Here is a 16,573-nt window from a genome sequence, read left to right on the forward strand (position 1 = left end):
CGCATCCATCCATCCATCCATCCATCAGAAGACGATGGCGATGGCGATGGCGATGAACACAAACACAAACAAAAACAGAAGCAGAAGCAGAAGCAGAAGCAGAAGCTTTTCAACTCTCTCCCTCTCTCTCTCTCGTTTTTGACCCCTTCTTCCTTTCCATAGACGAAGAAGACAGAAAAAACTAAGAAGAAGAAGAAAGCACACAGACATAAGAAGAAGCATCAAAGAGAGAAGAAGAAAAAGAAGCAGAAAGTGTTCCTATGTTATCTCGCTGCAGAAACAGTCTCCATTCTTCCTCTTGCTCTTCTTCACAGTTTCTTTGTGGGCACAGTGAACAACGCAGAAGATCTGCTCTTCCTACTCAACCAGAAGACTATAGCTATCATCGAATCACAGATTCTTCTAAGAATTCTCGCCATCTCTCGCTCCTCAGATCGGATCATTATCATCATCAAAACGGTGAGTTTTCCAGGTTTAATTGTTGCTCAATCTCGAAAGTTTCTCATCACAAGAGGAGCAAAGCAAAATATCTTGCGAATCATCATTGCGTATGTGATAAAAGAAGATTACCTAGCCACAGCTTTAGCCTTGATGAACGTGATCCTGAAAAGGAGAGGAAGAGACGTAGATCTGTGAAAGAGAGAGATAAGAACAGTCCCGAAATGGTAGGACATAAATGCCGTTCTTTAGACAGCGTTCTAAATGCTAGTAGAGAGATTGCAGCACTAGAAAGTCAACACAGAAGAAGTGGAAGGTTGAATAGAACTGAGGTTTGTGCTACGTCACCTCAAGTCAGAACAACGGGTGAAACTTCTTCTAACACAAGCAACAAAAGGAAAGCCTGCAAACTAGATGTAGATGAAGAAGATGATGAGGAAGAACAGATTCCTGATGATTGGACTGAAGAACATGTTAAGGAGCCTCGGAAATCTCAGAAAAGGAAGAGCTTGGATGAACTAGATGCTCATATAGAAGGAAAAAATGTTGTATGGAACAGAAAGTCTAGGAAAAGATTCAAGATTCAGACTAGACCTGTGGATACTGAAACACATGTAAATAGCACATCCTATTGTAGTGCGCATAGTAGTCTTCCACAAGAAGAGGTTGAAAAATTGTCAAATATTTCAGACAATTTCATTTCAAAGGCAGGGATGGATGAGTCCTTGAATACTTCATATGAATCAAAGCCATATATTGTATCTGAAGGAGTAGAAAGGTGCATTGAGGAAAATGACAGAGATTCTCATTTACAAGCTGAATTGAGTGATAAAGGTTTAAATGACTGCAAAGAGAAATATATTCAGAATGGTGAACGCCAATCCAACGAAGATACTACTACGGAGGTTCATTCTACCTTCAACTGCAGTAGCTCCAGTGCTAAAGATGTAAGTAATTCCTCAAACAATGGATCAGATACACATGGGATTGATTCAGTGAAAGCCTCTACTGTAAGCAAGGAGCAGAGTTCATCTCCAGTCTTTGTAGGAAATGGAGATTCTACAGTGCATGATGCTGATGAGAAAGTGAAAGATCAAGATCCAAGTATTAATGAGGAAACAAAACTAGATCTAGATGAAGGAAGGAGGTGTGGATTATGTGGAGGTAATAGCAAGGGAGAACCCCTGGAATTTTTTATGCCATCCTCTAGTAAAGATAGAAGCGATCAAAAGAAAGCCCATCAAAAGAATGGATCTGATAAAAATCATCCAGGGTACAGTGAATGGGATGCCTTTGGAAGTGATTCTGGCTGGCTTGGGCCACTCCTAGGGCCTTTGGATGATCATTTTGGTATTGCAGGAGTGTGGGTCCATCAAGAATGTGCAATTTGGAGTCCTGAGGTGAGAACTCTGCTTCCATTTTTCATGTGCCTTTTTCTTGATTTCCTACATTGGCAATTCCAAATGTCAAAATTATGACAACTTCTTTGATGGTAAATATGAATCCAACATGCATCTAAAAACCCTTTTGAGGATAGAAGGTCTTCGGATGAATGATAATTGATCTGACTAAAGCTGGAACTACAATCACTAGTTCACACATCTAAGCTCTGATGATCTTATGGGAAAACAAGGTCTTAACTCAAGGAATCAACAGGGCCCTAACTCAAGTAATCCTGCCTATCATGGATAGAAGTTGTCACTCCATTGGTCTCCTTCCATCATAGGTGTGCTTAGATAATCTGTGCTGATACGGGCAAGGATTCCCCAAATCTTTCCTTGCCAAGGTTAAACGATAACCACCTATAAGCATTTCATATAGACATACTATTATTAAATTATAAATAAAGTGTGAGATATATATGTACACGCAACGAACGGACATACTATTCCTTTGAACACCATATCCTTGGCCTTGCCAAGGTTAAACGATAACCACCTATAAGCATTTCATATAGACATACTATTATTAAATTATAAATAACGTGTGAGATATATATGTACATGCATTGACCAGACATACTATTCCTTTGAACACCATATCCTTGGCCTTGCCAAGGTTAAACGATAACCACCTATAAGCATTTTATATAGACATAATATTAAATTATAAATAAAGTGTGAGATATATATGTACACGCAATGACCAGACATACATAAAACTCCTTGCTTTTTTCGTTTTTTCAGAAACTTTTCCCACACATGTTGAGTGAAAAAACGTCTCCTTCTTGGGGTTACCTCTGGAAACTAGGTCTTAAAGGCAAGACTCTTCTGAATGCTTTTGTTTTTTCCAAAGTGAATCCCTCTTCAGGTTTACTTCCACATGTGACAAGGACTCATCTAAAGGCAGACTGCCTCGTTCTTTCCACTTGAGAATCTAAGATTCAGTGTCAAGTTTTGTTGAAGTTAATGAGACTTCACAAAACTAGAAGCAACCTACTCTGCTATTTCGCCCAAGTTCTTCAATTGACTAACACGAAGCTTTAGGTGAATATTAGTACTCTTGATCGAAGCGAACAGGTTAATGACATGACTAACTTTCGTGAGGATGGTGAAAGGTCACAGCACATTGAAAAATTGACTCTGGAACTATGTTGCGAGGATGAATTCTCAGGAAATGTAAAATTATGAAATCTTCCTCTTTTTGGTTGGGCATGTTCGCATTTTTCCAAGGAATTTTGAGCATACATTCCATGTCCTTGAGAAAATCTTTCAGACTTCGCATTTTCTGGATCCACAAACTCAACACTCTGGAGCTCTGGATCTGCAAACTCAACATGGATGAAGCATTGGAATATGTTTAGAACTACGGGAAGAAAACACTAGAATGGGCAAATACCCATCTCAGTTGAAACACATTTAGAACTGTTGATAGAGAAGAGGAATTCTCAGGAAAGGTAAGATTGTGAACCTTCCTCTTTGAAGTCCACTGGTTATCCTCTTTGAGCATATATTCCATTTCCTTGAGAAAATCTTACGCTTTGCAGTTTCTGTCTCTGCATATTCAACACAACTGTAGCTCTGGTTTGGAATCCATACATAAACATCAATGGACCATAGTCTGTTGTATTATGTTTTAAACTATTGTAAGAAAACACTAGATGAGAAAATACTCATCTGAGTTTGTTTGATTTCTATTTAGAAAGTTTCTAAGCATATCCTATCGTTTCTCATTAACTCTCTCAATTTTCTCCATTTGTTCAAAGATGGTCAGCTATGCTAATACTCAAGGTCGGTTTCCAGCATGTCTAACACATTTGCACAAAAATCTCCTGTAATTTTTTGTAACACCATAACTTATTATATGATTGGTTAACCCATGTAATGGATACAAATGTTGGACTAACAACATAGCTAACTTTGGTTCTTAGCTTCAGCCTGCAATGCAAACCAGTCAATGCCCTCATGGTTGTACACAATCTCAAATTATGAACCACATATATAATGTTTACATTTATAGTTGAATAATTCAACTCCTGCTCATCAAAATCCTTACTTTCAAATGCAATATTATATTATAACCTTTTAGCGTTACAACTGTGCAATCAACGAACTAGCTTTGGTTCTTAACTTTGATCCTTAACCTGAGCATTCAGTGTGAGTATCAATGTATGACAGAAAAACATTTATCATACTTCCAGATGGTGATATTGCACTTTATCCATTTTGCTAATTGCCATTGGCCTTTGGTCACATTTGTACCCAAATACTGCATGGCATTCCATTTACATCCCATGTGACCTGCTGTGGTTTGAGTATTGATTGGGAGATTTTGTAAATGCAACATTTGAACGATGTACTACTGTCCATGGGCTTGATTCAATGAAGGACTTTTTTCTTCATTGAGTATAAAGTAGGTTCCATTACTTTTAATCTAAAGTAACTATGTGGTCATAAAGCCGGCCTCTAGACATGGGGCTCAAGGATTTAGACATTCAATTGATGTATGATTATGTGGCCCAAATCTCTGGCATTGAACTTCGATTTATTATATTCTTCAAGCAGTATCCCAAAGCTAGTTCAAAGAAGATTCAAAACTATTCAAATTTTCCTATCTAAGACATTTTTGTGTTCCATTTATCTCATTTAAAGTTCACTATTTAGTGTTTTTTCCTAACTGCCGTGCTCATGGCTGAACATAATTTGTAAGAACATGAATAAAAATTGAATGTTGTATGTTGTCTACATATGTAAGAAAGAAAAGTTTCCCAAGTAATATGTGATTTAAATGCTTTTCACACAGGTGTATTTTGCTGGTGTGGGCCATATAAAGAACATTCGAGCAGCTCTTCGAAGGGGTAAGCAGCTGAAATGTAGTCGGTGTGCACGGCCTGGTGCAACAATTGGGTGTCGAATAGAAAGGTGTCCCCGCACATATCACCTGGTTGGTTGCCTTTTTTTGACATTAGCAAAATAATAATCTCAAGCCCTTGAGGTTGGGATTCTCTTAATTACAGCTAAAGAGACTATAAGGTATATACACATGCCATACATCTCATGCCAGAAGGCATGTACAGGCTACATGATTTCTGAATTTCTTAAACCAAAGACCTCAGAGAAATGACCCTTTTCTGGATAATGTTGGAACCTGCATTTTGTAGACATCCTGATATGGTCATGTAATCTCATGTTTTTTGTATCATCTGCAGCATTCAGAAACCCGAAGTTAGAAAATTGCAAAAAGCAAAGATTTTGGCAAAAAGTTAAAACTCATACGCCATGAGATCATAAATCTAGTTCTTGCCATATCTACTTACTTTCCAAAATGCCACTAGTTCATTTCTTTCTAACAAATTAATGGCCATCAATGCAGAAGCTATTACCATTAGAAGCTATCTGATTACTTTTTGATATAAACCACTCACAAGGTCCAATAATAAAATCTTGAGGAAAAATATGTGAAGCTTATTTGTGGTTTTTAAAAACAACATTATTTAAAACAACACAAAACTCAGAGGCCTTGCATCAATTCGAAGCATACGGAGTTAATTAAACTTTATGGAAATTTGCTCGGTGACTTTGCAGGCTTGTGCACGCTTTGAACGATGTTTCTTTGATCACAGCAAGTTTTTGATGGCCTGTCATGAACATTTACACCACTTTTTGCCTCGATTGCCTGGCAATCGGCGTATGAATAGTTTAAATTTGGGACAGATTCGTCTCAAAAGGAAGCTTGGTGAGTGGAAAAAGCTGTCTCAGAGAGCTGCTCAAATAGATGCCGAGGCAGAAGAAAAGTGGCAGGAAAAGGCAGGTGTTGATGAGGAATTCTTAAAGCGAGAACGCAAACGTCTCCAAAGAGACCTTGCAAGGATTGCACCTGTAATGGTTGGTGGATCTGATGGAGAAACCATATCGGATGATTGGGATTCTATTGCAGGATCAGGAGATGTGATACAATGCATGAAGGAAATGGTCGTTCTTCCTTTGCTATATCCTGAAGTCTTTACTAGCCTTGGAGTTTCACCACCTCGTGGTGTACTTTTATATGGCCATCCAGGCACTGGAAAGACACTTGCTGTAAAGGCTCTTGTAGGAGCATGTGCTAAAGGGCACAATAAGATTGCTTATTTTGCAAGGAAAGGGGCAGACTGTCTGGGAAAATATGTAGGGGATGCAGAACGACAACTTCGCTTACTATTCTCTCTGGCAGAGAAACATCAACCATCCATCATATTTTTTGATGAAATTGATGGTCTTGCACCAACCCGGTCTCAGCACCAGGATCAGACCCACAAGTCAGTCGTCTCAACGCTATTAGCGCTTATGGATGGTATCAAGTCTAGGGGTTCTGTAGTTGTCATTGGTGCAACTAATCGACCCGATTCATTGGATCCTGCATTGCGGCGCCCAGGACGATTTGATAGAGAAATCTATTTTCCTCTGCCATCGTTATTGGATAGAACGGCAATCCTCAGACTCTTGACTAGAAGGTGGCAGTTACCTCCAACAGCAGATGTCATCTCCTTGTTAGCCAGGCAAACTGCAGGTTTTGCTGGAGCAGATTTGCAGGCCCTTTGCGCAGAGGCTGCAATGAATTCTCTTAGGAGGGTTATTCCTTTAGATGATATGCTGGAAGATGTGGAAAAGAAAGGCATTAAGGAATTTGTGTCATCACCTAATTTGAATGTGAATATGCTTGATTGGTGTGTTTCACTACGAAAAGTGTCTCCACCATGCTCTTGGAGATCTGCTAAAGCAGCAGTGAACATTGTTCCTAATGGTCCGCTTCCATCCCACATGGTCCCTGTTTTCTTGTGGCCTATGGTTTATATGATCATATCATTTCACATGGATGAGAGAGTTGTATTGCCTCCAGTGTTGGAAACAATAGCGATACTACTAAAAGAAAAAATCGAATCTCACTTTGGAGATTCTTGGATGGAAAATATTGCCTCTATTTTACATGGAACAATGACTGATTGTTCTAAGGAGAAACTCGAGCATGAGTTCGAAACTGTATTTTGTGGAAAAGGTATGATCTCTCGGCAGGGGTCAAAGGTAGCTATCACACAGAAGGTAGCATACAAGGGTAGCAAGTTCAGAATTATGGTTTCTGGTAAGCGGACAAGTGGTCTCAACCATCTGGTGTCTTGGTTGCTATTTGGATTTGAGGGTTTTCTTGAGATGTGCAACCTTAATTTTACAACAATGTTACAAGAGGGACATGGGGATGCAATCCAGGGTCTCATATCAATTTTAGGTAAGCGACCTTTTGTCTTTACAGAAATCTGACCAGACTTGATACAAATTCTTTTCTTGATTGTATTCACAAAACTTTGCAGGGAATGTTCAAAATAAATGCCCATGTGTCCTGTATATGCCAGAACTGGAGGCCTGGGCTCTTGAGCCATCAAAGAATACATCTGCTGTAGAAACAAGTCAATGTTGGAATGTCTTTATGCAACAAGTGAATTCAATGCCGTCAACTCTGCAAATAATTTTTCTGGTGAGTTTTCCTGTTTTCTTATTAAAGCTAGGTCCAAAAAATATTTTTCGTGTTTCTTAGCCAGTATTTTGTTTGTAAAGGCCTCCACTGGTATGCCCAAGGATGATATTCCACATAAAATTGTCGATTTCTTTTTTGGAACTCCAATCAATCCAGGGCTACTATTTGGAACAACTTGTGAGATATCTCCGTGTAGATCTGTGCCAAGTTCCTGGGTTGAGGCACCTCATCATATAGTTGACCTGAAGATCATATTTAGTAGGGCGGCTGATGATTACGGAAAGTTTCTTTCTGAAGCACTATTATGCTTCAAAGATTCAGCTGGAACCTGCCCATCAGCATCTCAATCATTAATTAATCCAAATCAGAAAAAAATCCTATGCAAAGACAGTGGCAAAGATGACAGTCTGGGCAAGGCGATGTCTATGGATGTTAGTTTACCTGTGTGCAATACAAATACCGTCGAAACAAATTCTAAGCATTTAGATTCCAAACAATGTGATGGAATGCCATTAGCACCGAAATGTCCTGGGAATTTACATATTAAGGAGCAAAGTTACTTATCTGTTGCCATATCTGCTGTTGGATATCAATTGCTCTACCATCCTGAACTCACAGAGTTGCGTCATGCAACATGTAAGCTAAAAGATGGACCTACTTTTGTCACAAAAACAACGAGGAAAAAGTTATCATCAGGATCTGCTGATGGTGGTTCTAGTCCAAATAACGATTTCGGTTCTATAGACCTGAAAGGGTTGATTGCAGTGGGATTGCTAGCATATAATGGCACTTATGTCAAAGCCAGAGATGTAGCTTCAGCTGTGAAGGAAGTTTTAGGTCTCCTAAGGAATCGAATCAATGCAAAGGTGAATCTTGGGAAAGATCCCAGACAGTTCTGTCATCTTGTCCATCAAGCAGCATCATTAGAAGATAAGATCTTCTCATGGGCTCACCATCTACGCAGGTAACTTCTTGTGGGAAACCTGTTTTCTACATTCGTCCATCACCCTAATATTTATTAAAATGGATTTATACTCTCAGGTTTGAAAGCGTAGCTATGAAGAAAACTTTTCTATTAAGCAACAAAGGGGAGTGTTTGTACACAGCTGTTGACACTGTATCAACCAAAGATCAAGGTTCTGATGTGATGCAAAATGTGGTCATTGAACCAGATTATTTTCTTCATGAAAAGAGTGAAGAGAATCATTTAGAATCCTTGAATTCCAACTCCAGCTTAGCTAAAGGACATCAAGAACAGGATGATCAAGTTATTTTACCTGGCAATCACATGTTGAATGAAGTCAATCTTGAATTCCTGTGTGGATCAGGCAGTAGATTGTGGGAACATTGTTGTGCTGAATGTTTGCTGAGGGTTAAGCAAGAGTTTGAAGATTTATTTGTCAGGTCATGGATGCGTAGAGGGGCAGATTCTTCACTAATTGTGGCAGATGAAGTGATTGGCATCTGTACATCTGGGATATCAATTGAACTTGATGCTCTCTTCCACATGGATGAGGACAAAGCTACTATACAATGTGTTATGTCGTCACGTGAAGGCACCTGTATGTGTGCAGATAAGCATAAGAAAGGAATGAATGCTGCGATTTCACCTGTGTCTTACGCAAATGGATGCAAAGAAAGTAAATCAAGCTCTCAGATTGTGGATTCAAATAATGACTTTTGCACCACAAAGCTTACATGCCTTTGTCCGCTAATCAAAATAATTTCTTGTATGAAGTGATGGCCTTAACAGCATCGAAGGGAAGTTGTTGATCAGTATGGGTCTTCAGGAACTTGATGTTTCTTTTCTTAGGGCATTTGGTTTAAATGAAGCTTTGCAAAATCGTTTTTGGAGAAGTAAATTGATGCACGACCTTTGACCATATGAATTTTTCAGTTTCAAGGAAGACTGTCAAATTTCAATTCATCCAAATGTCAGATTTGTTTGTTCAATATGCTTGCCAGAGTCCACAAAAGCCAATTTATGTAGCCTTAAGTTAATTTACTTGGCTTTTCGATCCCACCTAATGATGACGGATAGAGAGATTTTGAAAGAGATTCTCATAATGTCACAAGAATGCCTGATTTGACCCTCTTAAGTGGGTTAGGCGTGTTTCATTTAGAACTACATCCAGACGATTGGATATGTGACATGTGTCAACTGATATATATTCTGGTGAAATTGGCCCAATTTTGTGCTATCTTCCCCTTGAAATAATACAGTAAACCACTGTTTATTGTTTCCTGCAATGACTGGGCTTATTATTTTTCAGGGAACTAAAATGGCCTATTTATGAAATTTGGGCCCATTTTTATATAAGAAGTATTATTGTTTGCATTTCTGTACTTTATTAGCAATGATGCGTCAGTATTGGATTTGGTCCTGTTAGGTGATGTTATACCATAAAATGTCATAGAAGCTTATTTATGATGGAAAGTTGTAAATATGCTCCTGTAGGTGCTTTGCTTTCCACTAGGTTGTATTTACTTGTAGATATCTTTTATTTAAAGGTTACTATATTTATCAATATAAGCTAGATTCAATTCAACTCAGCTGTACTTCATTCAAACAGGCATTGATGATACACTGGCATTGGTTTCATATTATGGAGAGAAATGTGACATGTATGAGTGGTACTGCTTAGAGAGACTTATTGTGAGTTTATGTAATATAATAATTATTTTATTATGGTTTATTTGAAATGTCTAAAGGGGCTTTGCTTTCCACTAGGTTGTATTTACTTGTAGATATCTTTTATTTGAAGGCCATTATATTTATCAATGTTAGCTAGATTCAATTAAACTCAGTTGTACTTCATTCAAACAGACATTGATAATCTGCTGGCATTGGTTTCATATTATGGAGAGAAATGTGACATGTATGAGTGGTACTGCTTAGAGAGACTTATTGTGAGTTTATGTAATATAATACTTATTTTATTATGGTTTATTTGAAATGTCTAAAGGGGCTTTGCTTTCCACTAGGTTGTATTTACTTGTAGATATCTTTTATTTGAAGGTCATTATATTTATCAATGTTAGCTAGATTCAATTCAACTCAGTTGTACTTCATTCAAACAGACATTGATAATCTGCTGGCATTGGTTTCATATTATGGTGACAAATGTGTGGGTGGTACAGCATAGAGATATTTATTGTGACATGATATAATACAGTAATTCTTTTATTATGGTTGATTTGTAATGTCTAATATCTTGCACAATGTTAGTGACTATATGCTTTGGCAAATGGGAGCAGGAAACTGGTTCTGAAGTTTCTTTTACAGTGCACGTCTTTCACTAATAGCATTGTATTGTTAATGATGGCTAATATCCTGTTAGTAATGAGCCTTACTGATTCTACTGCATTCTTGAAGTCTGTAAATGAAGCAAATTCCCATTTTATCTTCATGCATGGGCTGAAGGTTTTAGGCTGCATTTACAACACATCAGTTAGATGGGGAAGATTGTTGCATCCTGTTCTAATCTGTAGGCTATATAGGAAAAAACTCAAAAGAAATAAAAACTGAATTTAATAAGTTCTGGTCTTCTAACTAGTTTGATTACAACATTAAAATGTTATGAACAGTCATGAGTTCCCCTCCCCCACCTAGATCAAAGCAGTTCTAGGGATAAATGTCATATGACCCCTAATAGATTATAGTGTTTTACCATATTGGATTTGAGTGGGAGCATGAGAATCATGACTTTATTCAAAATTTAGCTAAAACTATTTTAAAAGGTCAAAATCAAAAGTAAATGAAGAAGGATGAAAACAACTTATAATATTAAAAATGTAAAATTATAAAGAATTTGTTAAAATGCATGTCCTATGAGTGAAATGGCAAGAGCCCAAGCCCAACATTAATTCCATAACCCTAGATAGCACATAGGTACATGGCCGATGTTCACCAAGCTTAAAGAAGAATATTGGTGGGTAGGAATGTACAAAGATATGTCACCATTGTGGAGACATGCAAGATTTACCAATTGCAATGGAATGTATGGCACATAATCCACACTACCTACTTGTTGGCAATGCACTACAAATGAATGGTGGATATAATGGTTATGCCAACGTGAATGGGACATATATGAATGTTGGCATGGAAGGATTCCCCAAATTAGGTAGAGGGAAGAACTCTATGAAACACGACTACAATTTTCTTCAATTAGAAAATGTTGCCTGATATTTTGCTTTGTGGGAAAAATTGTAGTAGGATGAGGGAAGTTGGCAGCTAACAAAGTTAAGGAACTCTTTGCATGGTTAGGTATAAAACTTTCTTACAATCTATGATGGTCATCATGTGATGGCAATGCTCAAACCCTTGACTTACATGTACATATGCCACATGGTTGTTAGGTACGGTAATGATACCATACGTATTTAACGTATTAATACGGGTATAGTACCTCCCAATTTTAAAATACGTTAAATACGTTTTTTAGTATGTTAAATACCTATAAAATACATAAAATACGTATAGTACGTTAAATACGTTAAATACTTCTAGAATTTGAAATTTATTTACTTTCTTAAAAAATATTTGTAATATTGTAATATTGTAACCGTGTATATGCAATGTAACGAAGCATTCCATGGCTGTAGTTGCATCTTAAAAGTACTAAAGGGCAAATCGAGCAAATATGAGAATCAAAAGGATACAAATCAACAAATCAAATAGATATTTGTTAGGTAAAAAAAAACCCAAACTTGTTGGGCATTTGCAACAACAGCCAAGGCCACGAAGCAAAAACTGTATATCCCTCACATGATTGAGGGAATTCACATGATGAGTCATGACAAGCTAAAATTCTACAAAAAAAATCGTACTTTTGACAAAAACAACACTTTGACAAGAAGTGCAACATACCTATTGAAGAAAAGACCACATCTTTTGATTTGGAAAAAACCTTCAGAACACATAACATCGAATATTTGAGATACACTTACATTGCATTTTGTCAAAGAAATAGAATGCATTGTAGGAACAAAATTTAGAAAAAAACCTTAACAACACATAACATCAGATATTTGACTTCTAAGAACACATAACTTGAACTATGTCCAAGACTCTAATGTATCAAAATGGGCTTAGATCAAAGAAAAGTAACATATGGCTATTGAGCTTAGTAATAATGTACAGAAATCAGAAATATTAGCCATTAGATCTCGTCCTCATCACAATCACCATCTTCATCATCAGATTCAGTGTTAGTTGATGACATCAACATAGGTTCTTCGTCAGTAAGATCATCATAATTTGTATGAATTGCTTCTTCTATTCCATTGACATTATCTTGATCATTTGGTGGTAAAGAAGCAAATGTACTTGATCTTGTTATTCTCCTATTACAAGAAGACTGCTCATCATCTCTTCTTGGCCTCTGCCTCCGTATTCGATCAATAGGGACTCCATCGCTTGATGTTGTCGTATGTGATCTTGTCATGCTCCTTGTCCTTCTTCTCATGCTCATTGTTTCTTGAAAATAAGTTTCATAGAATTCTCTATCCATATCATTCTCGTGGCTAATAGATGGAATATCAGGAGTCTTAGAGACATCTATCTCATTTGGATTCACCTGCAAACAAGTTTATAAAAGCTTAACGAAATTTGAGGAATGTAAATTATAAGAAGTGAATAAAACAATACCTGCATTGGAGATGCATTCACAGTCTCAAACTTGCGAACTAGCCTTAAGTTCTCTCGCACATATACCAATCGTTCAAGTTGTGCTACCTTTAGTCTGTTTCTATTTTTTGTATGTGCGAGAGCATGTGCATTCCAATTCCTTTCTGCTGCCCCAGAAGAGCAATCCTAATAGAAAACAAAATATGAAATAAAAGGTAGTACACAAAAGTGCAGTATTTTAGAACTTAACTATAAAATTGATCATTTTTTCAAAACTTGACACTTACTTGGGATAATATGCGGACAGCTAATGCTTGGAGCTTTGGAGTTCTTCCACCAAAATTTTCCCACCATGTGACTGGCGTCATCATAGATATCTCTTCACATGCTAATGCATAGCTAAATGTCCCTGTACCATTTCGATATTCATGCAATTCACGAAATAAGATATCACATTCAAGTGTCGAGTACAATTTTTCTGTATAGCTCATCCATGCATCCATTAACTCGGGGTTAATAAATGTAGCCTCCTCTCTCTACATCGGATGCAGCAAATGAGCTACAAGGTGGATCGGCCTCTTGAACCATTTCCATCGTATGTCAAATAACTTCAAAACATCTTCGTACCTAAAAGGGTATTAGTAATTACAAAATGATCTGATCTTAAAACATGAGAAAACATTTGGAGGTTTAATGCTAGGAAACCATAAAAAATTAAAATAAATATGAAATTTACTTGGATTTGTGGGGGATGTTTTCTTCCACTCCTTTTGCTAAAACATCTTTGCTTCTTCGCATAAACTCATATAACAAACCAATAGTGGATCCCTCCCTATTAGTAAGTCGTAAAACACTATACAATGGTGCCATTAGGGTCAAAACAACTTGAAACGAGGACTCAGTTGTAGGATCAAGGATGTAGTTCTTTACATTCATGGCATCTGGCTTATTGCAATCTGACCAAGACCTCCACATGTCACTCACCACTGTTTACTCAAGAGGATACCAAACTTTGAGCAAACGTTGTATGACAAGGTACATCACACCAAACCTTGTCTTAGAAGATCTCAAGATGGCGAGGTTACTGTGAGCAGAAAAAAATTTCCTAGCATTCCTCTTCTTGCAAAAAAAACGTACGATATTATTTGCTTTCAACATAATACTTTTCATCCAAGGCAGCTGACCAATGTCCTCCAAAAGTAGATCCAAAGAATGGGTTGCACATGGAGTCCAAACAATATTAGGGAACTCTGATTCTAGCAAAGACCCCATGCGGACACAACTAGATGCATTGTCTGAAATGACTTGGACCACATTTTCCTTACCAACTTCACTAATTGCCTCTGAAATTCTTTCAGCTAACCAAGAGCTATCAACTGTTGGTGTTGTATTAGCATGACTACAATCAATGGACTTGAGGAACTTTGTCCCATAACAAGATGATACGAGGACATTTACAAGTTGCCTATGAGAAACATCAACCCATCCATCTGTTAATATAGAACAACCATACTTGGGCCATAATCCTTTTACCCTTTCTAACTTTGCTTGCAAGGATATAACCTCATTTTTCAAGCCTTTCGTCCTCATGTAATTATATGTGACTCCATTATGTTTCTCTCCAATTGTAGAGAAAGCTTCTAACATGTTCCACCAACATGGTGTTTTTAATAGATTAAATGACAAATTTGCTTCAATGATACATCTCACCTCCATAACGTTTGCATGTTGTTTCCTTTGCATTTGTAACACATGTCCTTTACGCAACGGTTGTTGTTTCACTATAATTGTTGGTGGATATGGTTGGCGACTACCACCACCCATACATGACATGCTTTGACTTTCATCAACAAAGGTAGACGAGCATGAGGTAGAAACACCTAAAAGAAAATAAAATTCAAGATAAATAATTTACAATTATTTAAACATTAGTAATCAAGACACCTATTGTAGGCTTGTGTCTATACCTTGTTCAGGCATGTTGAATGAGTCGATCTCTACTACTATATCTTCTTCTTCGCCAATTGCTTGGCTTCCACAATTACCATACAAAGTTGTAAGGTCAATCAACATTTCCTTGGGGACATTGGTACATTTCGTTACTCCATGGCTAGGTTTTCCAATTAAATGAGCAATCATTCGTGTTGTTGACCCATGCATATGTTTGTTGCAAAATTTACAGTTCCAACTCCTATTTCTTGTTTGACTTCTTACGACATTGAGGCAACATGTATCCCAATATTTGTTCTTAATGGGCGGCATTTTCCTTCTTTATTTTCTACAAATCAATAAAATTGAGATATTGAAAATGGAAAATAATGCACAAAAAGAGGAGCAAGATTATATGAATGCATTAAAGCAAATCGAAGAACTGAAAACTTTGAATAGATCAACCTTCAGGGAGGATGAGGATTATACTACTTTAAATAAGCAACTACAGGATACTCAAGAGTATCTTTTATTCATAGAAAGCAAATACAAGAAAATGTTACAATTAAGGAAATGTATAAAAACAGAAAATTCAACTCTTTTGGAAGTTAAAAAGGAAGCAAAAATTACCATAACTTAACTAAAGAGCCTTAATGCTTAACGTAATAACGACATGCATAAAAGCAAAAAATTCAACAAGTTTGGAAGCCAAAAGGGAAGTAGCATTTGGTCAAGAAATCTATCTTGAAGATGTACAGAAAGGGTTCGATGAAGATCTATTTATTCATAGTGCTTTGCTAGATATGTATGTCAAATGTGGATCTATAGTGGAAGTGCAAAATGTTTTCAACCGAATGTCCAACCGAGATGTGGTATTATGGACAACATTGATTGCATGATATGCTGAGCATGGACCCGTTGAGGATGCATTGAAAAGCTTTGAAAAGATACAAGATGAGGGGATACTTATTACTACCAAACACTTCACCTTTTCTTGTGTCTTAAAGGAATGCTCTCATTGGAGGGTTTGTTGAGTATAGAACTACTGAGAAAGCATTAGATTCTTTCGATAAAATGCAAGTTGATGGAATCTTTCCGGATGCATATACATTGCCCATGTCCTAAAAGTGTGCGGTTTATTAGGGCCTACAGATAAAGGACAATCCATGTATATGGAGGCTGTATTGAAAGGGTTCTAGCAAGTGCACATTTATTCATACCCATCACATTCAAAAGCAGACAACCAAAACCATGATATTCCAAAAACTGAGTAGCTGTTAACAAAAATAAATATGCATTGCAAATGATAAAAAATGGGACATCATTAAAAAGGACCAAGCACTTTTTCCCATGACACGAAATTGAGATCTTCAATGTTTCTGGAAACCAATGTCATTTATAGTAACATGGAAAGTAAATTAGAATGATCAATTTCTGAAATGAATTCAAATGGGATACAACCACTAAAATCAATAAGCAAAGGATTAGCTAATGCTACAAATTGTGAAAGATTTTGAACACATTGTCTACATGTATACATACATGTTTGAGTTTCAACACATGGTTCCTATAATATTTTATCTCAACACTTGCAAAGAGGAGAGTTTTATTGCATGACGTCAATTACAA

At 37.0% G+C, this 16,573-nt stretch overlaps 1 protein-coding gene and 1 pseudogene across 1 annotated transcript; one reads left to right on the forward strand and one right to left on the reverse strand.

Annotated features, from left to right (window-relative positions):
• Positions 1–230: 230 nt before the first annotated feature.
• Positions 231–9,759, forward strand: LOC147857122 (P-loop containing nucleoside triphosphate hydrolases superfamily protein). Its single transcript, XM_087328868.1, has 6 exons — positions 231–1,838; positions 4,681–4,821; positions 5,463–7,137; positions 7,220–7,383; positions 7,464–8,347; positions 8,425–9,759. Exons 1-6 carry the CDS (start codon positions 261–263, stop codon positions 9,122–9,124), a joined length of 5,142 nt encoding a protein of 1,713 aa, XP_087184994.1. The 5' UTR covers positions 231–260; the 3' UTR covers positions 9,125–9,759.
• Positions 9,760–12,548: 2,789 nt separating this feature from the next.
• On the reverse strand, positions 12,549–15,154 carry LOC147857123 (uncharacterized; annotated as a pseudogene).
• Between the last annotated feature and the right edge of the window lie 1,419 nt (positions 15,155–16,573).

Source organism: Azolla caroliniana, unplaced genomic scaffold, assembly GCF_043228905.1.
Source record: "Azolla caroliniana isolate FFs.n. ecotype wild unplaced genomic scaffold, voAzoCaro1.0.p SCAF_12, whole genome shotgun sequence".
Classification (NCBI taxonomy): Eukaryota; Viridiplantae; Streptophyta; class Polypodiopsida; order Salviniales; family Salviniaceae; genus Azolla; species Azolla caroliniana.